Genomic DNA, 25,697 nt, shown 5'->3' with positions numbered 1-25,697 from the left:
TGCGGTTCTGCGCCCGGGCAGTGCTGCCCGGCGGGTCATGGTGCTGGGCCGCGGGCCGCTCTGCTGCCGGAGACTCGCGGCGCTGGGACTGTCCTGCGCGCGCCGCGGCCTGGGTAGGTGCGCCGGGCGCGGACGGGCGCGGCTCGGCGCCGACGGGCAGGGCGTCGGTTGGGCGCGCCGGCGTCGTCCCTCGGCTCAGGTGCCTGGACGCCCGCGGGCCGGCCGGGAGGGCAGCGCCGACGCGGGGCCGCGGGCGGAGGGGCGGGAGGGCGGCGGCGGCCCAGCCAGGCTCTCCATCTCGGACCCTCCGCCCCGTCCAGCCCGAGCTAACGTGGCCGCGGCCGGCGCCCAGTGCGTGGGGGCTCCCGGGTCGGGCCGGGGACGAGCGGGGCCTCCTCGCCGCTCCCCGTCCCGCCAGCCCGCGGCCGGGGCTCTGACGTCGGGCCGCCCGTCCGACCTGGGCCCCGACGCGGCGCCCCCCCCGCGGCCCGGGCCAGTGCCCTCCTCGGGGACCTCCGCCCTCCCGGGCACGGGGGGGGGGGGTCACCGGAGGGGTCCTCGCGGCGAGGAAGCGGCGTTTCTAGGAAATACACGTTAAGTCGGTGCTGGGACTCGAACTTGGGCTTCAGGGGCGCCAGGCGGGGGCTCTGCGGGCTGGAGCCGGTGCCGGGCCCCGGATGTGCCCCGTTTATGCCTCGCTGTGCACCTGTGAGCCTGGCGGCCGGTTGCGGTGGGGTCTCGTGGACGTTATTTACGTTGTCCGGTCTCCAGCCTCGGTCCTCCCAAGGGTGCCTGGCGTCCAAGGACACTTCATGAAGGGCCCCCCCCCCCAGGTCCTCATCCCCCGCGGGTGAGGGGGGCCGGAGGGGATGCAGAGTATGGCAGAAACTGCATTCGACCAAGAGGTTTTGTTGAGCATTAGAAGGATCTGGAAAACCCAGGACAGGAGATGTGTCGAAAAAGAGACCTGGGAACTCAGGTGGTAAGGTTTGTGCAGCCGGCTTCCAGGCCCTGGGTTGGAGCCGCTGCGGCGGTCTGCGCCCGCGCAGTGCAGGCTTTGCTGGCTGTGGCGGATGAAGGTGGGCCCGAGGCATTTCTCCTGTCCCCTGCGGGGTCGTCCACCCCTTGGACAGGAACACTGAACCGTGCTGTTGGGGCCTCAAGCATTTTAGATGGAATCGTCTCGTGGCTCTGAGTACCTTGGTGTCTGTGCACTGGTGCTCACCGCCGGCTGGGCTCTGGGGAGGCCTGGGGCTCACCGCTGGCCTTTCTGCATCCGTCATACTTGAGGCCTGCGCAGCCTGTCGGGGCTGCGAGGTGCGTTATCCACTCTCGGATGTCTGTCATTCAGTAGCAAATGCCGTTTCGTCAGAGGCGTTGTGAAACAGGCCGGGCACAGAGGCTGCCCGCTACCCGCCGCGCCGCGGGGCAGGCAGGCCTGCACCCACCCCGGGCCGGCAGGTCTGTCCTTCAGAGCCTTGAGAGGAAAGCATCCTCATTCTGAGCTGGGAGCATGGCTCCGCTGAAGCACACACCGACTTGCGCAAAGCCCCCGGCTCTGCCCCCAGCTCAGGGAGACGAGAACCCCACCTCTGAGACCGTGCCGGCATGAGTCGTTTGCTGCACTTTTCTCATGGATGTGGTTCTTCTGTCAGAGGAAATTAGGAAACCCGGAGCGCCGAGCCTCGTGTGCACATGGGGAGCTGGTCTGAGGTCTGCGACCTGAGGCTGCACCCCGCACCTTCAGGCCCGGCCCTGCTGGGAGTCTTCTGCTATCACCCGGATTTGAGGAAGGGTCTGACTGTGGAGCAGGGCGCCATGAAGGTGGAGCTGCTGCCCGCCCTGACCGACAACTACATGTACCTGCTCATCGACGAGGCCACGCGGGAGGCTGCCATTGTGGACCCCGTGCAGCCCCAGAAGGTACGTGGCTGTCTGCACGGTGCCTGAGCCCGACACCCTGCCCACCCTCATCCCTGGGACCCAGTGCCATGACCCCACAGCTTGGCAGAAGCCCGGGGGGATCAGTCCTTTTGACTTGGGAAGAACTCAGCATCTAGCACCCCGAGAAGTGTAGGGAGGGCGGGGCCAGCAGGCCCCCGTGGCAGCAGCTCACGTGCGGCACGCTAAGCCTTGCAGTGTTGAGGCCATGGAGCCTGGCACTGCCTGTGTGTGTGTAAGAGAGAGAGAGAGGAGTGGGGAGAGAAAGGGGGAGGGAGAGACAGACAGACAGACAAACCTTGGAGTCAGAATGGCTTGGAGAGGTCTGAGGGGAGCTGAGGGCTGCCCCCGCGGGGCAGGACCGGGCTGGGCACTGGTCTCTGGCAGGGGAGAGGGGTATGACCGCACCTGTCGCACCGTGTGGTTGCAGGTTGTAGAAACGGTGAAGAAGCACGGGGTGAAGCTGACCACAGTGCTCACCACCCACCACCACTGGTAAGTGCGGGCCGGGCCGGCCCTGGAGGGGCCGGGTGCCCTGGACACGGGCAGCCCTCCCCTCCCCCACAGGAATCTGTCCTCCTGCCCTGGGGCCACTGGGGCACCGTGCCTGGCACTGCCCGCGTGGTGGGACTGGTGGCAGAGTGCAGGGCCGCCTTTCTGGCCACAAGAGGACCCGGAGACTTTTGTCTAGATCGTGGGCTGATGAACAGAACAATGGCCGCCATGAGTTTTTTTCAAAGTAGCTATGTTTCAAGAGATATTTTTAATTTTTGTTCTCCAGTTAACTACTGAAAGGCCAGAAGCAGAACTGTGGTTAAGTGGCAGACCTCTAGCCCTGAGCAAAAAGCCCAGGGACAGTGCTCAGGGACTTTTTTGTTTTTGCCAATCCTGGGGCTTGAACTCAGGGCCTGGGCGCTGTCCCTGAGCTTCCCGTGCTCAAGGCTAGCGTTCACTTGAGCCACAGCACCACTTCTGGCTGTTTCTGTGTGTGTGGTACTGAGGAATGGAACCCAGGGCTTCATTACTGCTAGGCAAGCACTCTACCACTGAGTCACCTCCCAGCCCCAAAAGGATTCTTTTTGGATTTTTGATGCGCCTGAAGTTCTTGTACAGTAGAAATACCTGTTTGCCTCTTAGTTTTAGACCACACAAGGCCCCCAGGCTGCCTCCCCCCCCCCCATTCTCCCTAGGCATCTCTGCTCAGGAACTCCTGGAGCCGCAGCTGTCATTAGCAAAGCCACTTGGGTGCTGGTCAGCTGTGCAGGGGTCAGGCCCAGACTCCAAGCCACAGCCGCACCGGGGCGGGAGGCTGGTGTCCCCTGCCTTGGTCTGGGTCGGGCTTAGAGGCTGCCTGTTGTGGCCGCAGGTCCCGGCCCTCCCCGATGCCTGCTCAGCGCTGGGCACTGGCGGGCACTGTCACACCCGCAGGGGCCGCTGAGGCTCCTTCCGACACGGCTGCGTGCACGCACACGGGTTCAGCACCCTGTCATGTTTATGTCACAAACCAGGGCAGGCTCCAGGGTTCTTTATCAGTGTCAGCATTTTGTATGATTCCTCTTTGTCTTGTGTCATCTCTTGCTGGGGAGAGGCCTTAGGCCTTGGCTGCACTCCAGGCCTCTCCTGGTCCCTTCCCTGGGGCTCAGATCACAGGGTCCCTAGGGAAACCTGGAGCCCTGATGGGGCTTCCAGGACGGGTGCCGCAGCCTGGAGCAGAACAGTGGCCACTGGAGGAGTGAGGGAGGGCCCCCACCCACCTGGAACTTACCCGGCCCTGTCACAGTTCAAAGCCAGCCTGGGGGCTGGGAAGGCGGCTCAGTGGTCGAGTGCTTGCCTAGCATGCATGAAGGCCTGGGTTCAATTTCTCAGTACCACATACACAGAAAAAGCCAAAAGTGGCACTATGGCTCAAGTGGTAGAGTGCTGGCTTCGAGCAAAAGAAGCTCAGGGACAGTGCCCAGGCCCTGAGTTCAAGCCCCAGGACTGAAAAAAAAAAAGCCTGCCTGGGCTGAGTGGAGACTGAGAGCAGCGGCAGGCGTGGAGGGCTCAGCGGGCGCGGCGGGCATGGTGGCTGTGGCGGGCTCAGCGGGTGCGGTGGGCATGGCGGGCGCGGGGACCTCGCTGTGGCACCAGGCATGGGGCTGAAGGACACACCAGAAACCCCGCTAGTACTGGAGGATGAATGCAGGGGTCGGCCCCTTTGCCCATCTGACTTGCAGGGACCATGCTGGCGGGAACGAGAAGCTGGTCAAGATGGAGCCTGGGCTGAAGGTGTACGGCGGCGACGACCGGATCGGAGCTCTGACGCACAAGGTCACACACCTGACCACGCTGCAGGTGAGGGGCCGCAGGGCGCCCCGCCGGCCCTGCCTGGAACGGGGCCCGGAGAACCACAGCCCCCAGCTTCCACTCGAGGGAGGGGTTCTCAGGGTGACCCCGACAGTCCTCTGGGGAGAGGCCCAAGAAAGCCGACTAACATGACGGCTCCGAGGGGTGGGCGCCGGGGACGGGGCCGGTGTCTTGGGGTGCAGTGGGGGCTGCCTTTGCAGCACCCAGCCCAGGGGTGGGGCGGGCTGGCTGCCTGCCGAGGGGGAAGGTGCGAGAACGGGGGGGTGGACTCTGGTAAGAGCTGCTGGGTGCTGGCCATTCATTTGGCCCAATTTTGAAGGAGAAAACATGAGCTCCTGAGCTTTGGCCAAAAGCAAGCAGAGTGGCCTGGGGCGGCCCTGTCTCCAGGGGCGGGGGCGGGGCCCGGGTGCCCACGGGTGGGGGTGGGGTGGGGCTGGGGTGGAGCCGGCACTCACACCCGCGTTTGTCCCAGGTGGGGTCTCTCCACGTCAAATGCCTGGCCACGCCGTGTCACACCTCGGGGCACATCTGTTACTTCGTGAGCAAGCCGGGGGTGGCGGGGCCCCCTGCGGTGTTCACTGGTGAGTGAGCGCCCCGCTTGCCCGTCCCGGGGTCCTTGCTTAGTGTTTCTCCTCAAGCTGGCGCTCTACCACTTGAGCCAGACTTCCATTTGTGCTTTCTTTGGTAGACAACTGGAGATCAGCGTACCCCAGACTTTTGTTTTCCTGATGGGCTTTAAACTGTGATTCTGGGATCTCAGCCTGCTAAGGAGCTAGGCCCACAGGTGTGAGCGCCAGTGCGTGCTCCTGCATTTATTCTGAACATCTCCACCACAGAGTTCCCACTTCTTCAACTCTGGCCTGGGCCAGGCCTCTGGCCCGCCCTGGCGCCCCAGGGTGTCCCACGTGGCTGGCGCTGGTCACCCGTGTGGCCCTGGGTGATGAGGCGCGGCTGCGGCGGCTCCCGGCTCAGGGCTGGCTCCATGAGGGGTGTCGGGGCTGCGTGAAGCCCCCGGTGATGAGCCGTGCTGCTCGGGTGCTGAGAGGCAGGGGGCGCTTGCTGAGGGAGGCTGCGGCGGGGGGTGGGGGTGGGGGGAGGGAGGGCCGGGTGTCTGGCAGCTGCAGAGGGGGTAATGCCTGTGGACTCCGAGACGGGGTGCCTGTGGGAGGCCGGGCAGAGGCGGTGGCCAGGCCCGCAGGTGGGGCACGGGAGCAGGCACCCACGATGCCATTACTATTGTTTTAGAGCAAGTACTGGGGCTCGAACTTAGGGCCTTGCAGGTTCTCCCCTGGCTTTTTCACTCATGGCTGGTATCTACCATGTGAGCCATGTCTCCACGTCTGGCTTTTTGTTGGTGACTGAGAGGCGAGGGTCTCTGGTGAGATCGGAGGACTGAGGTTCAAGGCTGGGCCAGGCAGCGAAGTCCTGGAGATGTGCTCCGGCAGTGGAGGATGCGTGGGGCCCAGGGACCGTGGGGTGGGTGCGCCTGAGCCGCTTCGGTGGCTTTGCTGCCACTTGAGTCTGGGGGCATAACGTGGGGGCTGGGAGGGCGGGGTGGGGAGGCCACGGGCATCCGGGTAACAGGCCGGGGCGCTGCAGCTGCACCCCCGGGGGCAGGAGGCCAGTCGGGCTCCTCCAAGGCCTTGCGGGCTGGCGCCGCGCCTCACGGCCACCCGTGCTCCAGGTGACACCCTGTTTGTGGCTGGCTGCGGGAAGTTCTACGAAGGGACCGCCGACGAGATGTGTAAGGCGCTGCTGGAAGTCCTGGGCCGGCTGCCTCCAGACACGGTAGGCCCCGCCTCCTGCCCGGCCCCGCCTCCTGCCCGGCCCCCCTCCGCCCTGCCCCGCGCCCCTCAGCCGCCCCCCCCCTCCCCCCCCCCCCCCCCCCGCCCTGGGCCGCTGCTGGGGAATGGAGCCCGCGCCTGTGCGGCCTCACTGAGCTGGGTGCGCGGTGGGCGGCAGCCCCGGAAGCCCTGCCTTGGCGTTTGGCGTGTGCGGGTGGCCAGCCCAGGGTGGCCGCTGGCGTCCACGAGCCACGCGTCCGCTGGGGGCCGGGCGGGGAGGAGAGCGCTCTGTCCGCTTTCCCTAGAAAGTCTACTGTGGCCACGAGTACACCATCAACAACCTCAAGTTCGCGCGCCACGTGGAGCCCAGCAACGCGGCTGTCCAGGAGAAGCTGGCTTGGGCCAAGGCGAGTGGGCACGCGGTCCCACGGGGCCAGGCACGGCGCCTGACTCGGGGTTCAGACTCCATGTTTGTAACCCGGCTGCAGGCTCTGGCCCTGCCCCCGACAGGGTGCGGTGCGTCAGCGGGGCCGGTGCGGCATTGCACACGCACACACACGCACACGCACAGCCGCCTCCCAGCTTCACACACCCACTCACGTCGCACCCCTCCTGTCGTCCCGTTAGACCGCTTTCCTTGCTCCGAGCCAGCATCTGGGCGGCTCCCTCCACCCCGCCGGTCCTCAGCTTCTGTGAGACCAGAGGCTTTTGCGTGGCTGTGCGTTCTCAACCCTGGGTCCCCGGCCGTCCCCGCCCTCCACACAGCCCCCCAGTTAGGATGGTGCCAGGACGGGCGGGCGGGGCGCGGCGGGGCCTAGGCCCCGAGTGACGCTGTCCTCCCCTGCAGGAGAAGTATGCAATCGGGGAGCCCACGGTGCCGTCCACCCTCGCGGAGGAGTTCACCTACAATCCCTTCATGAGAGTCAGGTGGGGGGGGGGCCCGGGCCGGGGGAAGGGCCGCACCCCACGCTCGGGTCGCTCCTCCCCATGGGCAGTGTCCGACTTGGCCGCCTGGCCGGGCTCCCTCCTTCCCTGGGCGCCCGCAGGGTGCGAGGCTGTGCATAGAGCCGAGCCGTCCCTCTCCCATGCCGGCAGGGAGAAGACGGTGCAGCAGCACGTGGGGGAGACAGACCCCGTGACCACCATGAAGGCCCTCCGCAGGGAGAAGGACCAGTTCAAGGTGCCCCGGGACTGAGGGCCGCCCGGCGGGGCGGGGGCTGGGCACCCACTGTCCCGCGGATCCCCCCGGAAACCCAGTATTCATTTTAAATTGAAATTAACTTCAGAGCTGGAGCGTGTGCGATCACACGCACTCTAATGCGTATTTATCAGAGAAAAAATTTAAAGTATTTATTCCCATAACCTCTGCTTCCAGACTCTGCATCATCTGCCGCCCTCCACACACGTCTCCCCGGGGTTGGTGAGCTCCCCCACCACCTGGGCTCAGCAGGGCTCACACGTGACACCCGGATCACTGGCCTCACAGGAGACAGCCGTGCACTGGCTTCACTCCTGAGAGACAGTCACTTTCAAAGGCACTATTTAGGGCTGGGGGCTGGCTCGAGTGGGAGAGCACCAGCCTCCCCCCGAAGAAGGCACTGAACTCAAACAGAAGCACTGCCAGACAAAAGCCCAAACAAGCAAGCCACGGACTTGGGAAAGTCATCTGTAACACAGTCTCCAGTGCGTTACAGCTTCCTAAGTCACTTATAAGAATATGGACAGGGCTGGGAAGGTGGCTCAGTGGTAGAGTGCTTGCCTTGCATGCATGAGGCCCTGGGTTCAATTCCTCAGCACCACATAAGCAGAAAAAGCCGGAAGTGGCGCTGTTGCTCAAGTGGTAGAGTGCTAGCCTTGAGCTGAAGAGCTTAGGGACAGCGCCCAGGCCCAGAGTTCAGGCCCCACGACCACCACCAACAAAAAGAATATGGACGAAGTTGGCAAAGACTTATACACACTGCTTCAGCAATGACAGATGTCCGCCCCTCAGAATAGATAAGCACCACGCTACAAAGTAGAAACCCCGCCGTGTGTGCGTGCGGGGAGGAGCAGGGCCATGTTCACATTAGAAGAGGGCTTTTTTGGTCGGTTGTGGGGCTTGAACTCGGCTGGGCACCGTCTCAGTGTAGAAGAGGTTTACGACCCAGCAGGAACAGTGGCCAACAGCAGTTCCACTTGGGAGAATCGGCCCTAGGCACAAAGGGGCCTCGCGTTCCCGCCAGGACCGTGTGCACACCGGCAGGTGCGCCAACAGGCAGAGGCGCACGGGCTGTGGCTGGAACAGTCACCGCCGCGGTGGCCCCTCCAGGACAAGGCCACCCCGAGGGGAAGCTTTGCTCCGGACGCAGGGCGCCCAGGCCCAGCACCTGCTGGGACCCCGGCTTGCGCACCGCAGGAGGGCTGTGTGGCCCCTCACCCGCCACGCTCACACAAACCCACCCCAGCCCGGACAGAGACACAGGCCAGCAGGGAAGCAGCACAGCTGCCTTGGTAGAGGTTTAGCAAAAGTCTTAAAAGAGCCAGCAAACGGGGTGCTGCAGGCTCATGCTTGTCCACGCCAGCCACGTAGCTAGCATGAGGACCGTGGTCCAAAGCCAGCCTGTGACCACCCAATGAACCAAGCAGCTGGCCCTGACCAGCTATGAGAAAAAAGCCGAGTGCACGCAAAGCCCCGAGTTCAAGACTGGGGTACTGGCACACATGTCTGCACCCCTCCGTCAGCCTCATGCTTTCTGCCTGGGGCGCCGGGACCCCTAGCCGTGCCTCTCTCATGGCTCCCGTTACAGCCACCGTGTTCTCTGAGGTGCATTCTTACTGTTGTCCAGACTGGTCTCATACCTCCTGCTTTTCACTAGGGACTACAGGTACGAGTCACAGTACCCAGCCCTTTAAAAGTAGGAATCAGAGGCTGGGAAGGTGGCTCAGTGGTAGAGCGCTTGCCTCGCATGCATGGGGCCCTGGGTTCGATTCCTCAGTGCCACATAAGCAGAAAAAGCCTGAAGTGGCGCTGTGGCTCAAGTGGTAGAGCGCTAGCTTGAACTGAAGAGCTGAGGGATGGCGCCCAGACCCAGAGTTCAGGCCCCATGACTGACAAAAAAAAAATAAATAAAAATAGGAATCAGATCCATACTCAACCAGCCTGTGATGGGCTGCGTCCCCAGAGATGGGGTAAGAAACGAGGAGGCCCCAACAGGCAAAACAGCCGTAACACAGGAGCGTGGGTGCACACCCCCCGAATGTGGCCTGCCCCGCAGACGCACACGTGCACACAGGCCACGCCGCGGTCCCGGCCCACGGTGGCACTGATGGAAAAGGCCTGTGGGAAGAGCCACGCGACCAGCCACAGGTGGGGCGAGGATGAGGCCGATCTGGGCTGGTGCACCCTCTGTTGTGGGTGCCCAGAATGCGGCCGGCCCAGCCCAGGCCAACCTAGCTCAGCAGGAAGGCACTGCCAGGGAACCGAGGGGCAGCAGGGCGCTGGGCAAGCTTCGGGCCTGATGCCAGTCTAACACAGCTGCCCAGCCCTACCCTCCTGCAGGTGAGCGGCATGGGTTCCCTCCCCCCCCCCCCCCCCCCCGTTCCAAGAAGAGGCCGGGCTGCTGGCCCGCGGCCTGCTGAGGCGGCACTTTCCGCTGTGTAAACTGCTCTGTGGGCTCCGGGCGTGGACTTTCTCCCTCCAGATCTATAATTTCTCAGAAGAGGCTGAGGAGTGACCTGGAAAATATCCCCCGACCTACCTCCTCCTCTGCCTCCCCTGCATTGGGCTCGAGTCCACCGGACCCCAGAGACTGCCCGTCTTCAGACACGATTCTTCCCCGTGTCCCTCCGATGCCCGCCCGCGCACGTCCCCACAGACCCGGCCAGGACCAAAGGGCAGGGCCAGAGAAGGCTCCAGGGCGATGGGGGGGGCCCACACTGCACCCACTCAGCCCTGCAGGAGGCAGAAGTGTGGTTCGGCGAAGGCCGAGGGGCGCCAGGGCCCCCTTTTCCGGCCCTCCAGCCAGCGCCAGGCCTGCGCCGCCGTGGCCTCAGACGGCAGCAGGGGGGCACGACCCGCGGCCTTCCCGCCTCTCCTGGGACTGGCCCAGGAAAGGCAAATATGAGGTGCAGAGGCGCTGCCAGGTGTTCCTAGAAGAGGCTGGGGGGGGGGGGGCAGCCGCCCCGGGGCCCAGGCAGGCTGCTGGGAACCCCAGCTTGGGCAGCCTGCCAGGCAGATGGGCAGGGCTTTGGGGGTACAGGGTCACTGGCAGATGGGAGGGGCAGTGGGAATCAGAGTGGCAGCGGGCAGACAGGTGGGCGGCATTGGCAATGCAGGCCAGTTAGCCCGACACTGCTTTCTGACATGTGGGGTTCAGTGGGGAGATCTCCCCAACCCCAGGCTGCCTGTGGCCACTAGGACCCCCTCACCAGACACTCCAGGGGACCTCTGAGCGCCCCGGAGCTGCGCCCCGCCCAGCCTGGGCCCCTCCCACCTCCCCTGCACAATCATCACCTAAGGGACTTGCAGCCAGCCAGCAGGAAGGGGTTAAGGAGCCGGGTCGGGGAGGGCTGGCCAGCAGGCTGTCCCAGCGGAGGGGAACTCAGAGGGCAGGAGACACCGGCCTGCAGACGCCAGCACCCACGGCTGGCTGCGGTCCGCGCTGCACGGGAGATGGCGCTGCGGAGAGGTGAGGGCGCTGGGTGGCCGTGGGTGGCGGGCACTGGGCTGGCACAGGGCAGGACTTAGATGTTCCTCAGGACCACACTGCAAGGGGGGCACCGCGGGCTGCACTGGGCACTGGGGACAAGCCCACCGTGCCAGGCTTGAGACCCCTGCTAGCTGAGTGGCCAGTGAAGAATGGCGGCTGGAGTCTGGCTGAGGCCCTGGCTGCCCCGCACCCAGCACAGGTGGAGGGCGCTGCTGGCTGGGTCGCTGGGTCGCTGCCTGTGTCCCGCTCTGCAGTAACCTACAGCCTTAAGGGGCGGGGTATCTGGCTCACTGGCTGCCATAATAAGCAACGCTGGGTTAATGCTAGAATGTTCTGGAAATGACTAGCTCTTGGCTGCCGGCTTGGTCCCCCGATTTCCCAGGCTGCTGTGGCAGCCCGGCATGGCTGGCGTGCATACTGGAGACGACACTCGGCCCCCGAGCCTCACAGGCAGGGCCCGGGCCCCCCGGTGCCTGGCCCCCCGCGTCTGCCGCAGGGTGGCTCCGTGGGGCGGGAAGGGGCAGCCAGCCTCTGCGCCCCGGGCCCGGCCGGCCTCGGCCACCGCCTGCAACCTAATTAGGGCGCCAGGCCTTCCTGCGAGCACCCCGAAGGCCACGGCGCCCCTCACCGAGCCTCTCCCCACAGGACTGGAGGCCCTCCTGGCCCTGCTGCTCTCCTGGGCGGCGCTGGGCCCCTGTGGCCTGGAGGGGGCAGAGCCGGGCGCCCCGGAGGACCCGCGGTGCCCGGCCGCCTGCGCCTGCGGCCTGGACGACTACACGGGCGAGCTCAGCGTCTTCTGCAGCGCCAGGAACCTCACCCGGCTGCCCGACGGCATCCCGGAGAGCGCCAAGGCCCTGTGGCTGGACGGCAACAACCTGTCCTCCATCCCCCCCGCGGCCTTCCGGAACCTGTCCGGCCTGGACTTCCTCAACCTGCAGGGCAGCCAGCTGAGCCGCCTGGAGCCGCAGGCGCTGCTGGGCCTGCGCAGCCTGTACCACCTGCACCTGGAGAGGAACCGGCTGCGGACCCTGGCCGCCGGGGTGTTCGCACACACGCCCAGCCTGGCCTCCCTCAGCCTCGGCAACAACCTCCTGGCCCGGCTGGACGAGGGCCTCTTCCGGGGCCTGGCCCAGCTCTGGGACCTGCACCTGGGCTGGAACAGCCTGGTGGTGCTGCCCGACGCCGTGTTCCAGGGCCTGGGCAACCTGCACGAGCTGGTGCTGGCGGGTAACAGGCTGGCCTACCTGCAGCCGGCGCTCTTCTGCGGCCTGGCCGAGCTGCGCGAGCTGGACCTGAGCAGGAACGCGCTGCGCAGTGTCAAGGCCAACGTCTTCGTGCAGCTCCCGCGGCTCCAGAAGCTCTACCTGGACCGCAACCTCATCGCCGCCGTGGCCCCCGGGGCCTTCCTGGGCCTGAAGGCCCTGCGCTGGCTGGACCTCTCCCACAACCGGCTGGCCGGCCCGCTGGAGGACGCCTTCCCGGGCCTGCTGGGCCTGCACGTCCTGCGCCTGGCGCACAACGCCATCGCCGGCCTCCAGCCCCGCACCTTCCAGGACCTGCACTTCCTGGAGGAGCTGCGGCTCGGCCACAACCGCATCCGCCACCTGGCGGAGAAGACGTTTGAGGGCCTGGGGCAGCTGGAGGTGCTGGCGCTCAACGACAACCAGATCCAGGAGGTGAAGGTGGGCGCGTTCCTGGGCCTGGTCAACGTGGCCGTCATGAACCTCTCGGGCAACTGTCTGCGTGGCCTCCCAGAGCAGGTGTTCCGGGGCCTGGGCCGGCTGCACAGCCTGCACCTGGAGAGCAGCTGCCTGGGCCGCGTCCGCCAGCACACCTTCTCAGGCCTGCGCGGGCTGCGCCGGCTCTTCCTCAGGGACAATGGCATCTCCAGCATCCACGAGCAGAGCCTGGCCGCGCTGCCAGAGCTCCTGGAGCTGGACCTCACGTCCAACCAGCTCACGCACCTGCCCCCTCGCCTCTTCCAGGGCCTCGGCCAGCTGGAGTACCTGCTGCTCTCCCACAACCGGCTGGCCTCGCTGGCCCCGGGCCTCCTGAGCCCCCTGCAGCGGGCCTTCTGGCTGGATCTCTCGCACAACCGCCTGGAGGCGCTGGCCGAGGGCGCCCTCTCCCCGCTGGGGCGCCTGAGCTACCTCAGCCTGAGGAACAACTCCCTGCACACGTTCGTGCCGCAGCCGCGCGGCCTGGAGCGCCTCTGGCTGGAGGGCAACCCCTGGGAGTGCGGCTGCCCCCTCAGGGCGCTGCGGGACCTCGCCCTGAGCAAGCCGGGCGTGGTGCCCCGCTCCGTGCAGGCCAGGTGCGAGGGGGACGACTGCCAGCCCGCGTACACCCACAACAACATCACCTGCGCCGGCCCCGCGGGCGTGGCGGGCCTGGACCTGCGGGACGTCCCCCGGGAGCACTTCGCACACTGCTGACCCATCCCCAGAAGCACGAGCTCCTCACTCACGGGACAGACGGTCCCGGCAGCATGGCAGCTGGGCTCAGCAGTGGGCAGGGGACACGGTGTGGGCACAGGGCAGGGCGTGGGCAGCTGCCCAGAGCTTGGCCAGAGGGTGGGGGCTCCGCGGGGAAACATTAAAGCGTACAAGAACCACGGCATGTGACAGCCAGCCACACTGAGGGGGGTCACCTGGTCCCCCGTCCATCCCCCTTCTCGTCTTGGCTCTGCCTCAGCGTGGAGCCTGAGCCTCGATGGTACCGGGAGTGCTCCCCCGCCCTAGCACACCTTGCGCCCCAACACCGTGAGGTCCTCATGCTGCCACACCCCCTTCCCCGCCCGCACCGCTGGAGCCGTGGCACTCACCCGAAACCCCAGCTTCGCGCCCTCTTCAGAGCCAGTGCTGGAAACGGGCAGTGTCCTCACAGGTCTGGCCGGGGCTCGAGGGGACTGCCATGATGGTGGGGGATAGGCCGGCTTCCACAGAGCACCACCGGGGCCCATGTGGCCCATGCGGCCCGCCGGCCGGCAGCACGCACTGGAAGACCCACAGGCCACAAGGCCTGTCCAGAGGCCCGCCAGCTGTCCCTCAAGGGACGGGAGAGGGTGGCATGGGGCTGCAGGCAGGTTTTTTTTTTTTGGGTCCGCTCGTGGGGCCTGAACTCTGGGCCTGGGCGCTGTCCCTCAGCTCTTCAGCTCAAGGCTAGCGCTCTACCACTTGAGCCACAGCGCCACTTCCGGCTTTTTTCTGCTTATGTGGTGCTGAGGAATTGAACGCAAGGCCTCACGCATGCAAGGCAAGCACCCTACCACGGAGCCGGCTTCCCAGCCCGACGCAGGCAGGTCTGGGGGAGGCCTGGGACCTGCTGCCGCGCTCCGAGGTGCCCTGTGGGCTGGCTGTGCTTCAGGCCTCCTGTGTGGCATGAGGGGCAGACACTGAGGTGTCTGACGCACAGAACCGCACCAACGCGCTGAGACCACGGCATCTGCCTGAGCCTCAGGGGCCTGAACACCAGAGTCTGCTGTAGCCCCAGGGCAGCAGAAAGCAAAAGCCACGGTACGCAGGGCACTGTCTGGGGATGCCACTGCCACTGCCGCTGCCGCGGCGTGATAGCTTTAATGGCAGGTCCTGGGTGGTTACAACACTCTGGACTGCTTACTACACTCTGCTCCATCAGCAGAGCCCTCCACATTTGCCCCAGGGTCTTGTAACTTGCAGACAGCGGGGACACTGGCTTTCAGGAGCAACCTGTCTTGTCTCGGCCAAGGCTCACAGGAGCTGGTGGAGAGCCTGGTATCATCCTAAGGTACCCGGACTCAAGCTGTCCTAGCCACAGGCCATCAGAACGGAGCTCCCGCCAGCAAGCTCTGCCAAGATGCTACGAAAACATGACGCGAGGGCTGGGCTGGCCGGGGAGGCCTCGGACTAGCCTCTGCAGGTCCCAGGAACCACACCGAGGACTCTGTCCCGTAGGTTTTTGGAAGCTGCAAGCCCAGCACTCAGATGTGCCGGGGGGGGGGGGGGGGGGGGGGATGGCCGTGGGGTCGTGTCAGGAGAGCAGAGTGGGTGTCCTGTCCAGAATTTTCTGGGTTATGGAGATAAGTGCAGAAAACGCAGGACTCTTGGGGAATTCCTGGATGAAGTCCCGGCCCTCCTCCAGACTCCTGGTGAGTTCAGGGTCCAGGGGCACAGAGCCTGCGAGATAGAGGGGCGGCATCTGGGCACCCGTGCTGCCAAGAGCCCGGGCTGCTGCGTCCAGGCTGAGTCCTGCCTCTCACGGTCACCCGGGACCCTCGGTATCCGCCATCAGGGACACAGTGAGCGGCCAGGCACCCGCGGGCCCCTCCCTTCCTGGAACTCACACCCGTCTAGTCCAGGGACCAGGAGTAGGGAGCTGAGACCTTGGCCAGCCTGGCCCCATGTTTACCTAAGAAAGGGACTCCGGTGAGCAGGGCCAGCTGCTCCCCGCCGCCCCTGGAGAAGACGTTGGTGCACTCCTAGGAGACGAACCGTGAAAGGCAAGCTTGCAGACTTGCCCTCCACGTGGCGCCAGCATCCTCTGGCGCTGTGCAGTTACTGCCCTGCCCTGCGGGGTCACCCGGCTCCTCAGAGCCCTGCCCCTCCATAACCTCCAGCCTGGTGCCCCTACCAGCCCACCCCACGTCACGCCCACCCAGGACCTACAGCACAGTGCGGACAGGCAAAGCCGCTCATGTTCTCCACGACCCCTAGCACCTGCAGCCCCGTCTTCCTGCAGAAGGTCAGCTCCCGCCTCACGTCCCCCACAGACACGGCCTAGAGAGGGAGAGTCCAGACGGGCTGGGCAGCTGCGCACTTAGCCAAGAAAGGAGTAACAGGCGGGGAGGACGGTGGGGACAGCCCAACAAGCAGGCCACGCGTGTAAGGGGCCTACCTGAGGCGTGGTGACCAGCAGGGCCCCCAGCGGCCTGCAGGGGCGCAGGGCTTCTACTGCAGCCATGTGCTCATCAGAGGTCCCCGGCGGGGTGTCCACAACCAGGTAGTCCAGCTCCCCCCAGGCCACATCAGACACAAACTGCTTTATCAGGGCTGCAAAGGCCCAAGATGCCCATTGCTCATGAGCGAGGGGCTGGGCTGGTCAAATGGGAGCTTCGTCTCATGCAGGAGCATCCATCCTTCCCCCCAGCACCCCCTGCTCCCCAGTGCTTGCAAACTCAGCATCCCCAACCTGTGGGGACTGGCAGCTCCTCCTAACACACAGGCCAGAAGGGAGCCTTGGCATTTGTAGCAGGGCCTGTTGCCCAAGTCCCAGGAAGATGCCCTGCAAGGAACTCCGGAGCTCCTCAACAGCACACCCAGGAGCAACTGACTCCTGTGCTTGCTGGCGCCCACCTGCGGGAGCCCCCTCCCCAGGCAGCCACTAGCTCTGGCCCCCCAACCCCCCCCCCAGGCACGCCACTAGCTCTGGCCCCCCAACCCCCCCCAGGCACCCCACTAGCTCTGGCCCCCCTACCGCCCCCCAGGCACGCCACTAGCTCTGGCCCCCAAACAAGGTCATTACCGTTCTTCTTGGGGCCTCGCCAGACTACAGCCTCATCAGGCTTCTCCAGCAAGAAGCCCACAGACATGAGGGAGATGCTCTGCTCCTGATCCACAAACACGGGCACCCAGCCACCACTGCACTGGTGCACGGCCCGCCCCTGGGCGTGCAGCATGCGCGGGATGCTGGGGCCACACAGATCCACGTCGAGGATCCCCACCTGCCAAGCGGGTGAGGCTCAGCGGCCCTCGCGTGGGGAGAAGCCTGGGGTGGGGGGGGACCCGGCGGCCATCGCTTCGCTCGCCCCGGGCTGAGCCCCGCCCGGGCACAGGCCTCACCTTCTTGCCCCTGTGGCGTAGCGCCAGGGCCAGCTCGGTGGCGATGGTGCTTTTCCCGACGCCCCCTTTTCCGGAGAGGACCAGGATGATGTGCCGGACGCCTGCCAGGTTCCCCAGCTCTGCGGGAGGGACGCGGGCGGGCGAGGCTGCAGGGGTCCGGGCCGGACGCGAGGCCCGGCCGGGCCCGGGGCGGCGCGCGAGCGCGGGGAGAGCGCCGAGGCCACGGCCGGACGCGCCCCGAGCCAACGCGACACCGGGCCGGCCCAAGACGCGGGCGCCGCCGCCCGGCCCCGCTCCGCGACCCGCACCTCTCCCGGGTCAGCACCGACTGCAGGCCCGCCAAAGCACCCCCGGCCCCGCGAGCTCACCAGCGGACGCCGCCATGCCGCCCGCGGCGCTCGGCGCTCCGAGCCCGAATGAAGAGCCGTTGGGCCAATGGGCGGAACAAGCCCGCCCCCGTCCCCTTGTGATAGGTGCAGGCCCTCTCCCCTCAGCCAATTAGGTCTCCCGAGGAGTTCCTGTAGCCCTCAGGTTCCGGCGCGTAGGACGAACGGAGTCGGCCGACTTCCGTATCCGCGCCCAATAGGCGTGCGAAGCTCGCCCCGGACCGCTCGAGCGACGACCAATGGGAGAGGTCCATTCAGGATTGGCGGGTCCTGCAACCTCTCGACAATAGCCTCTACTTCAGAGACCCGCCCCGCCGGCCGGGCGCTCCCGCCTCCCAGCCAATGCGGCGCGGGGGGCGGGGATTGTTTACGTCCCGGCCGGAGCGGAAAGTGGGTCACGGCCGGCGGAGCGCGGCGGCGGCGGCGGCGGCAGGTGAGCGGCGCCCGCCCGGCCCGGCCCCGGCCCCGGCGCGTTGACCTTGCGCGCGGTCGGGCCCCCGCCCTTTGTTTTCCTGGGGCGGTGCGCGGGAAGCCGGGCGGGCGCCGCGGGATCCATCGCTGCCGGCAGCGTCGCCCGGAGCCGAGGTCGGCGACCCGGGGCGTGGGGAGCCCCTGCGGCCCTGCCGGCCGCGCCCCGGGGCCGCCGCCGCCCGCCCGCCCGCCCGCGGGCTCCGGCGACCCTGTGCGTTCCGCGGCGGCGGCGGCGGCGCGGGCCCGGGGCCGGGGGGGGCGGCGCGCGGGCGGCCGGGGCCGGAAGCGGGGCCCGGAGCGGGCGCGGAGGACCCGCACGGCGGCGCGGGCGGGCGGGCGGGGCGGGAGGGGGCGGCTCCGCGCCCGGCACGAGGAAGTGGAGGCCGGGATGCCACCCGCCCCCCGCGCGGCGGCGCGGCCAGTCAGGCGAGGGACCCGCGCGGCGCGCCGCCCGCAGCCATGCGCGTCTGGGTGCGCATCTGCACCGGCTCCCTGGGGCTGGTCCAGGTGCTCCGGCTCTGGAGCCAGGTAGGGGCCGCCGAAGAGCCCCTCGGCCGGTGCGGGGCCGGGAACCTCTTGGCGCGGGTCTAGCCGCGGAGCTCCAGGGGAGGCTCGTCTCCCAGGCTCAGAACTCGTCCTTTCCCAGGTCCTCGTCACCATGGCCAGACGGCCCCGGAGCGGCCGAGCCTGGCGTCTGGTCCTGAGCGCAGCCCGCCGCGAGGCCGACGCGCGCGCCGTGGCGCTGACAGGCACCACCAACTGGGGCTATGACTCTGATGGCCAGGTAGGTCTGCAGGGGAGGTGAGCCCGGCTGGTGTGAGGACCGGAGGTCGGGGAGCGGGGGAATGGGGCCGCCTCCCCGGGACGCCCCGCGCAGAGGCTTCTTCGGTCTGGTAGAGGAGCCCGGGCACGTAGGACAGAGGGACGCAGGACAGGCCTTCCACCCAGCCTGGCCTGTGACAAGCACAGTGTGGAGAGGCTGCCGCTGTTCAGACGCGCCGCAGATCCCCCTGGCCTTTGCGTTTCCAGAGGTCCTGCCGTACGCGTGGTCTGCCCTCGGAGATGCTTGTACCATAGCAACGTGTGGGTCGCCTCACACTCAGTACCTGTGTATAAGAGCTTGTGATCCCTGAGGACCCGATTCCCGCCGGACCCCCGGCTCTCTGAGACCGTTGGGGAGTGAGCAGTTCTGTGCTGACGTCTGTGGGTTAGGCTGTGCGTTCTCTCGGGATGCTGCTTCTCCACTGGCTTCCTGAGGCGTCTCAGGCCGAGTCTGGCTCTGCTCTGTACTCTCACCTCGTCAGGCGTCTTGGTAGAAGTGGTCTCTCAGAGAGCTTTGTGGACCACCAAGCCAGAGTGGACAGCTGGGAGCCACTGGCTCACTGACCTGGTGGGCAGCGTCCCAGCCTCCCTGGAGCCTCTGGAGCCGGAGAGTGGCCTGCATTCCTGTCATGCCACATGTTCTTCCTGTCCGGACTGTCTGGCCCAGAGCAGCCTGTTTACCTGTGTCCCTGCCTCACAGGCTCACGGCTGTGCGATGCGGTGTGTCTGGGTTGGGCGGTGACACACACATGCTGCTTGCACGCTGTCACCTAATGGGCCTGTGATGTCCTGTGTGGACAGGTGGTGAGCAATCACCCCGTGTGGACAGGTGGTGATCTGACCCTGTGGTACAGTGTGCACAGGTGGTGATCTGACCCTGTGGTACAGTGTGCACAGGTGGTGATCTGACCCTGTGGTACAGTGTGCACAGGTAATGAGTGGTCACCTGGGCACTGTTGGACTGAACAATACCCTTTTCTGTCCCCAAACTCGGCCAGAAGCAAAGCCAGTTTGCCTTTTCCATGGGTAGTACGGTCTTGCGTGGCCCTGTGTTGTCTCTTCTAGCTTTGGGGTAGCCCTTCTATGCAGTCATGGTGGAGCAGGACATGAGCCCATGTTCCCTTGGGGATGCCCCCTGGGGACAGCTACACCCTGGGCAGCAGACAGGAAGCCCAGGCTCCCTTCTACAACCTGCTGCCAGCCACCGCCCGGTCACTTTACCTGTGGCCCCCACCCACCCACCCACAGGGGCTTTCAGCCGAGAGGGAGGGCAGGGAACCAGACAGCAGAGACCCCAGAGAAGTGGTGGAATTGAGGGAATGTACCTTGCAGCCCAGCACCTCCACCCAGGAAGGTGAAGTGAGTGCCACGGCACCACCCCAGGGAGCTGGATGGCTGGACACGGTCAGGGCTGGCGGCATAGAGGGGGCTGGGGGGGACACGAATGGTGGACCTGGCTGGAGACGTTACCCTGCCAGTCGGCAGAGGAAGCAGGTCTGGTAAGGTCAAAGGTCTTTGGGTCATTTTGTAGCGACAGGGCAGAGGCCAGATCTTTCTGGGCTGCTTAGGTCGGTTGTGTCTTCCTGGCCCTGGGCAGGCTGGTCCAGGATGCAGAGTGTTTGCACGTACTGGATGGTGGGGACGCTCTCCCAGAGGAGGCAGCTGGAGCGTGCACCGCTGTCTTTATTAGGGTCACATCAGACCTGGTCGGCAGAGCCAGGCCTGGAGATGATCTGAGATTCAGAAGCTGCTGGAAAAGGCTGGAGGGCGGAGCTGATGGCTCCACCAAGGCTGAGGGCCGTCTGGCTGCAGAGACGTTGGGCTGTGAGGGGAGCACGGCGCACCTGAGACTCTGGAATGTCGGGGCGGGCCAGGGGCACTCGGGCTCTGTGTAGAGGAGGGGCAGCTCACAGCCGGGCACACCTGCCTTCCCTCCAGCACAGTGACTCGGATTCTGACCCTGAGTGCTCGTCCCTGCCAGCATCCATCCCCAGCGCCGTGCCGGTGACAGGAGAGTCCTTCTGTGACTGCCAGGGCCAGCGCGAGGCCTCCCTGTGCGGCAGCCTGCGCCCGGCCCACCGCAGCAAGGACTGCCGCTGCGGGGAGGAAGACGAGTGTGAGCAGGGGAGGGGACGGGGCGCGGCCGGCGGGCGGGCGGACGGACGGACGGTCGGTCGGTCCACGGGCCGGCAGACCGGCACTCAGCACGGCCCTCCCTTCGCTCAGCAGATTTCGACTGGGTCTGGGATGACGCGAGCAGGTCCTCAGCCACCTTGCTGAGCTGCGACAAACGCAAGGTGAGCTTCCACATGGAGTACAGCTGCGGGACCGCCGCCATCCGAGGCGCCAAGGAGCTGGGCGAAGGCCAGCACTTCTGGGAGATCAAGATGACCTCGCCCGTCTACGGCACTGACATGGTAAGTGGCGCCGGCAGAGGGTGGGTGTGGAGGGGCCTGGGACCAGGCCCCTCTGCCAGCCCCGCTGTTCCCAGATGGTGGGCATCGGGACATCGGACGTGGACCTGGACAAATACCACCACACTTTCTGCAGCCTTCTGGGCAGGGATGAGGACAGCTGGGGCCTCTCCTACACTGGTACGTGGGGCTGGGGTGTGGGCGGGCCGGCCGGGCCCCGGGCGGCTCCCGGCCCACCTCACCGTGCCGGGTGTCCCCAGGGCTGCTCCACCACAAAGGCGACAAGACCAGCTTCTCCTCGCGCTTCGGCCAGGGCTCCATCATCGGCGTGCACCTGGACACCTGGCACGGGACGCTGACCTTCTTCAAGAACAGGAAGTGCATAGGTAAGAGCGCCCGCCGCAGGGCCCAGGGAGGCCTGAGGCCATTGTCCCAGGCAGGGCCAGGCCGATGGGAGGCGGGCACCCTGGCTCACAGGGGTGTGTGGCAGCCCGGGCGCCTTGGCCGGGGCCCCCCCAGACCCAGCCATGCCTCCCGCGTAGGCGTGGCGGCCACCCAGCTGCAGAACAAACGCTTCTACCCGATGGTGTGCTCCACGGCGGCCAAGAGCAGCATGAAGGTGATCCGCTCCTGCGCCAGCACCACCTCCCTGCAGTACCTGTGCTGCTACCGCCTGCGACAGCTGCGGCCAGACTCGGGCGACACCCTGGAGGGCCTGCCCCTGCCCCCCGGCCTCAAGCAGGTGCTGCACAACAAGCTGGGCTGGGTCTTGAGCATGAGTTGCAGCCACCGCCAGCCCCCCGCGCCCTCGCTCCCCGCCGACGCGCCGAGCCCCTGTCCCGACACCAGGCCCTGCCAGAGGAAGCGCTGCCGACGGACCTGACTGGCGCAGACCCAGCCCGGCGCGCGCTGCCTTCTCGGGCTTGGACTGCCCTCCTTCCCTCCAGGCTCTGCCGGGGCAGCAGGAGGTGGGAGAGCGGGGCTGAGGGCTCCCTGGGCTGAAGCCAGGACAGTTCTTTCTCCAGGACCTCCATAGGCACAACGCCAGTGTCCGCGGCCAGCCTCCTGCCGTGTGGCAGGGAGCAGCACCTGTCCTCTGCCCGGGCTGCTGCGGGACCCCGCCTGTGAGCAGGGAGGTGGCGGCCCGGGAGGGCCGCGGGGCTCAGCTCTTCCTGCCTCACAGGCCTCCTGCCCCTTGGGCCTCGGTTTCTCTGACTTGCCTTGCATGTTGCCGCTGCCCTCAGCGGAGGCTCCCAACAACTGCTGACCGCAGGCGGCCACCTCTCACGCTGTACAATTAAAGAGCCCTGCGAAGCCTGACCTCCCGGCACCGCGCTTTTGTCTGGGGGTCAGCCTGGGAGGGGCTGGCTTCTCCCTCGAGGTTCCTACTGCTTCCCAGGCCGCCCGTCCCAAGCCTCGGAGGGGTTGTGCATTTGGGCCCTGCCCTGAGTCTGACTGCCCATCCGGGCACGCAGCCCTTCACCAGGTTTCCCCGGCCGGCGGGGAACACGTGCTTCTGTGCACCCCAGGGCTCCCGCCATCCCTCACCACCTCTGCAGCTCACATCTGACCACCAGGGACAGTTCACGGCAGCCTACAGAAGTGTGCGGGGCCTCACCTGCCTCACAGGGTCTGCTCTCTGCTCAGTCTCGCTGGTCCATCCCAGAGGCTGGGGTGTGTGAGAACACGTGTGTTGTGTGGTGCGTGTGTGTACATGTGCCGTGTTGTTCTGCATGCTGCAGGGACCCACCCGCAGGCAAGGTCAGCATCCCAGATCCAACAGGAGGTCGGGGTTGGTGGTGCTGAGGAAGAGGCAGATGCGGCGGGAGAGGTCCGGGCCCACCCTGCGGGGTCGCCCGCCCTGGACATTCACAGGGAGGTCGGCCAAGAGGCCTCGGCGCTCTTGCTCCGTGCTGCAGGCAGAGAGGGCCTGTGGCAGGCACAGAAATGAACGGGGTAGGCCTCGGTCTCTACACCGGGGAGGGGTGGGGAACAAGGACTCACCTCCTGCAGAAGGCGGGGGGAGGGGAAGGCAGCAACTATGGCCTCGGCCACAGCCGGGCTGACGCGATTAAACTGCTTGATTTGCCTCCACCACACTCCCCGGAGCCCTGAGCCATCTCTGGCCACTGGTTGGCCAGAGGCCCAGCGCCCTGCTGTGCAGAAGGCAAAGGTGTGGGTGTCCCGGTGCTGCCTAAAGCGAGGTGAGCAGGCCTTTTAGAACCTCCCCTGCGGCGGGCGGGGCAGAGCCCCCCCCACCCCCGTCCAGCCCCTTACTTGCAGGGGCGCTGGGCCAGGGCCTTTGTGAAGGCGCACACGTGCTGACTCAGCTCCTGCCACGAGTCCACCAGCAGCACGTCTATGTCGGCCAGAAGTTGGAGGAGCACGAGGGCCTGGGGAGGGTAGGTAGAAGGGGGGCTGGAGGCGGGAGCCCTAGTTCTACCTAACTGTTCTCCAAGCCTTACCTGTCCCTGCCAAGACCAAGGCCAGCCAGCTCTCCCAGGTCAGGCTGGCGCTCACCTCTTCCACCTTGGGCCAGCCGGTGGCTGCTTCCTGCTGGGCCTCCCGTGGATCCTCCGGCTGGGTGCTTGGATGCTGAGACCTAGGCGAAAGTGACCTTCCAGACCCCCACACCCCCAAGCCTCGGGTCGGGAGCCGTCCTAGAGCCCCTCTGCCCAGCTGTGGTGTGAGTGTGTGGGGGGATGGGCTGCGGCAGCGCAGACCCTGGGGTGCCCTTGCCCCTGCCAGGTGTGTTAGGGTCACTGGTACCACAGGTAGGCGTCCAGGCCGATGACAGCCAGGTGGGGGCGGCTGGGGCTCTCAGGAGAAATCCAGGGCACGGAGGAAGGGAGGCCTGAGGCCTGGGGGGGTGGGGGGAGAGCATGGTGTGTGCCCCAGGGCCCTGGCAGCATGCCACCGCTCTGCCCAGCCGCCAGATGACTTGTCTTCCCCCCCAGCTAGCTCTGAAGAAAACTAACTCTGCCCCCCCCCCCACTAGGCCAAGGGGGCTTTAGTAGTGCCAACCACACCCCAGATCCGGAAAAAAGGAGTGTGCTCCCTTGTTCCTAGACTGCTGTCCCTGGGCCTGATCCTTGACTGATTCCTAAGTAGATGGTCAGCAAATGCTGGCCCGCAGACCCTGGGTGTGCTGTCTCTCCACTGCTCAAGTCTACCGAGCGTTAAGCAACGACCCGCCCCCCAGCCCAAGCCCCAGACCTCTCTCCCCGGCTCAGCTCTCCAGGGCCGGTGATGAGCTCTGTGCCTGAGCCAGCCCAGGGCAAGGGAGAGCTGTGTTCTCTCCAGTACCTGTGTCAGCTGGGCAGCGCCCCGCAGGAACTCGTGGGGCTCCAGCAGCAGCAGCAGCAGGTCCGGCCCGTCCTCGGCTGGCAGCTCAGAAGGCACCTGGGGGACACGGGGCGCTGCGGTCCGCCGCTCGGCTCGGGGCGCGGGGCCGCGCGCGGCCGCACCCCGGGGCAGCGCCTCCCCGCCCGGCCGGCGACACTCACGGCTCGGGGGCCGGGGGCCCCGCGCCTCCACTGCAGGCTGCGGGCCGGGCGCTGCGGCTCGATGCGGCACTCGCAGCCCAGCGCGCCCAGGGCCGCCAGCAGGACGTCGGCGCCGGCGTCTTCCAGGACGGCTGCGCGCGGGGACGGACGGCGCGGTCAGGGCCGGGGCCGGCGGCGGGCGTCCCCGCTCCCGCCCGGGCCCCGCGCGCCCCGCGCCCGCACCTGGGTCCACGCACACCACCAGGCTCCCAAGGACTCGTTCGGGACGTGGGACCCGGGCGGCGGCCCTGCGCGCTCCCGCCGGGGCCTCCGCGGCCTCGCCGTCCGAGTCCGAGATCTCCCAGGTGGGGGCCCGCCGCGAGCCCGGCCCCCGGCCCCGGCCCCGGCCCCGGCGCGAGCCCGCGGCCCCCGGGGGCCGCACCTCCGCCACGGCCCCGCCTCCCGCGGCACCCGCTTCCGGCCGGGGCGGGCCTGGGGAGCGCGACTTCCGGCCGGGCTGGGACGCGGACGCGGCCATGGCGCGGAAGCCCCGGCCGCGGCTGATCGCCGAGCTGGCCCGCCGCGTGCGCGCCCTGCGCGAGCAGCGCGACCGGCCGCGCGACTCGCAGCGCTACGCCCTGGACTACGGGTCGCTGACGCGGCCGCTCTCGGGCCGCCGGCTGCCGGCGCGCGCCGGGGCCGACGTGCGCCGCGAGAGCCGCCTGCTGCAGCTGCTCGCCCGCCTCCCGGCCTTCGGCCTGGGCCGCCTGGTGACGCGCAAGTCCTGGCTGTGGCAGCACGACGAGCCGTGCTACTGGCGCCTCACGCGCGTGCGGCCCGACCCCGCGGCCCAGGTGCGCCCCCCCCCCCCCGCGTCGGCGACGGGCCCGTCCCGGGGCCGGGGGCTTTTCTGAGTCGAGCCCCTTTCTCTCCGCAGAACTTGGACCACGGCAAGGCTTGGGGCGTCCTGACCTTCAAGGGTGAGGCCGGCGCCGGCGCGCGGTGAGGGGGGCGGGCGGGGGGCGCAGCGCGGGCCGTTCACGCGGCCGTTCGCCGTCCGCAGGGCGCACGGAGGGCGAGGCCCGGGAGATCGAGCAGGTCATGTACCACGACTGGCGGCTGGTGCCCAAGCACGAGGAGGCGGCCTTCACCGCGCCCGCGCCCGCGCCCGCGGACGCCCCGCCGCCGGTGCCCTACCCGCCGCTCCTGCGGGCCATGATCCTGGCCGAGAGACAGAAAAACGGGGACCCCAGCGTCGAGGAGCCGCTGCTGAGCCTCGCGAGGGCGCGCGCGGAGCCCTGGGACTACCCCGCCCGGCTGGAGCCCCGCGCCCCGCGGCGGGCGGCGGACGGCTGACGGGCCGCGGCGCCCGCCGCCTGCGGCTCGGAGGCCCTGGACCTTGGGGGAGCCGGGGAGCCTGGCCGACGCCCCGCCCCGCCCCGCCCTCAGTGAACGGCAATAAACGCACGCAGTGGCCCGGGCTGTGTTTCTTTGCGTGGGGAGGGCGAGCCCGGGCCCGGCTCCGGGGTGCGGTGGGGCGATCG

At 67.3% G+C, this 25,697-nt stretch overlaps 6 protein-coding genes across 10 annotated transcripts; 4 read left to right on the top strand and 2 right to left on the bottom strand.

Moving 5' to 3' along the window:
* The first annotated feature begins 8 nt into the window (after nucleotides 1-8).
* LOC138825422 (hydroxyacylglutathione hydrolase, mitochondrial) lies at nucleotides 9-7,433 on the top strand. Of its 3 annotated transcripts, none has more exons than XM_070019965.1 (9): nucleotides 9-113; nucleotides 1,748-1,923; nucleotides 2,372-2,436; nucleotides 4,158-4,275; nucleotides 4,760-4,868; nucleotides 5,972-6,075; nucleotides 6,377-6,478; nucleotides 6,919-6,993; nucleotides 7,167-7,433. In XM_070019965.1, exons 1-9 carry the CDS (start codon nucleotides 38-40, stop codon nucleotides 7,338-7,340), a joined length of 999 nt encoding a protein of 332 aa, XP_069876066.1. In that variant the 5' UTR covers nucleotides 9-37; the 3' UTR covers nucleotides 7,341-7,433. The 3 variants fall into 3 exon arrangements, with proteins under 3 accessions (XP_069876066.1, XP_069876064.1, XP_069876065.1); XM_070019963.1 differs by having other exon boundaries at nucleotides 10-113; nucleotides 6,919-6,998; XM_070019964.1 differs by lacking the exon at nucleotides 9-113 and adding an exon at nucleotides 120-199 and having other exon boundaries at nucleotides 6,919-6,998.
* Nucleotides 7,434-10,590: 3,157 nt separating this feature from the next.
* LOC138825312 (insulin-like growth factor-binding protein complex acid labile subunit) lies at nucleotides 10,591-13,395 on the top strand. The gene is made up of 2 exons (XM_070019711.1): nucleotides 10,591-10,738; nucleotides 11,405-13,395. The coding sequence occupies exons 1-2, from the start codon at nucleotides 10,723-10,725 to the stop codon at nucleotides 13,192-13,194; spliced, it is 1,806 nt and encodes a 601-aa protein (XP_069875812.1). The 5' UTR covers nucleotides 10,591-10,722; the 3' UTR covers nucleotides 13,195-13,395.
* Nucleotides 13,396-14,287: 892 nt separating this feature from the next.
* LOC138825420 (cytosolic Fe-S cluster assembly factor NUBP2) lies at nucleotides 14,288-17,350 on the bottom strand. Of its 2 annotated transcripts, XM_070019960.1 has the most exons (7): nucleotides 16,944-17,348; nucleotides 16,576-16,694; nucleotides 16,259-16,457; nucleotides 15,632-15,786; nucleotides 15,403-15,513; nucleotides 15,146-15,215; nucleotides 14,288-14,913 (listed from the first exon to the last, which is right to left on the bottom strand). In XM_070019960.1, exons 1-7 carry the CDS (start codon nucleotides 16,957-16,959, stop codon nucleotides 14,768-14,770), a joined length of 816 nt encoding a protein of 271 aa, XP_069876061.1. In that variant the 5' UTR covers nucleotides 16,960-17,348; the 3' UTR covers nucleotides 14,288-14,767. The 2 variants fall into 2 exon arrangements, with proteins under 2 accessions (XP_069876061.1, XP_069876062.1); XM_070019961.1 differs by lacking the exon at nucleotides 15,146-15,215 and having other exon boundaries at nucleotides 16,944-17,350.
* On the top strand, nucleotides 17,298-21,645 carry LOC138825419 (SPRY domain-containing SOCS box protein 3). Of its 2 annotated transcripts, none has more exons than XM_070019958.1 (7): nucleotides 17,298-17,394; nucleotides 18,079-18,216; nucleotides 20,193-20,370; nucleotides 20,484-20,671; nucleotides 20,746-20,848; nucleotides 20,929-21,054; nucleotides 21,211-21,645. In XM_070019958.1, the coding sequence occupies exons 2-7, from the start codon at nucleotides 18,091-18,093 to the stop codon at nucleotides 21,549-21,551; spliced, it is 1,062 nt and encodes a 353-aa protein (XP_069876059.1). In that variant the 5' UTR covers nucleotides 17,298-17,394; nucleotides 18,079-18,090; the 3' UTR covers nucleotides 21,552-21,645. The 2 variants fall into 2 exon arrangements, with proteins under 2 accessions (XP_069876059.1, XP_069876058.1); XM_070019957.1 differs by lacking the exon at nucleotides 17,298-17,394 and adding an exon at nucleotides 17,445-17,546.
* Nucleotides 21,646-22,338: 693 nt separating this feature from the next.
* Nucleotides 22,339-24,691, bottom strand: LOC138825278 (probable crossover junction endonuclease EME2). Its single transcript, XM_070019674.1, has 8 exons — nucleotides 24,397-24,691; nucleotides 24,175-24,305; nucleotides 23,975-24,070; nucleotides 23,438-23,529; nucleotides 23,189-23,270; nucleotides 22,946-23,061; nucleotides 22,673-22,862; nucleotides 22,339-22,598 (listed from the first exon to the last, which is right to left on the bottom strand). The coding sequence occupies exons 1-8, from the start codon at nucleotides 24,689-24,691 to the stop codon at nucleotides 22,431-22,433; spliced, it is 1,170 nt and encodes a 389-aa protein (XP_069875775.1). The 3' UTR covers nucleotides 22,339-22,430.
* On the top strand, nucleotides 24,670-25,630 carry LOC138825417 (small ribosomal subunit protein mS34-like). Its single transcript, XM_070019955.1, has 3 exons — nucleotides 24,670-25,007; nucleotides 25,091-25,133; nucleotides 25,217-25,630. Exons 1-3 carry the CDS (start codon nucleotides 24,690-24,692, stop codon nucleotides 25,507-25,509), a joined length of 654 nt encoding a protein of 217 aa, XP_069876056.1. The 5' UTR covers nucleotides 24,670-24,689; the 3' UTR covers nucleotides 25,510-25,630.
* Nucleotides 25,631-25,697: the final 67 nt, after the last annotated feature.

This window comes from Dipodomys merriami, unplaced genomic scaffold (assembly GCF_024711535.1).
Source record: "Dipodomys merriami isolate MVZ:Mamm:240054 unplaced genomic scaffold, mDipMer1.0.p SCAF_137, whole genome shotgun sequence".
NCBI lineage: Eukaryota > Metazoa > Chordata > Mammalia > Rodentia > Heteromyidae > Dipodomys > Dipodomys merriami.
The sequence above is the reverse complement of the archived record's forward strand: the minus strand, read 5'-3'. Positions and strand labels throughout refer to the sequence as shown.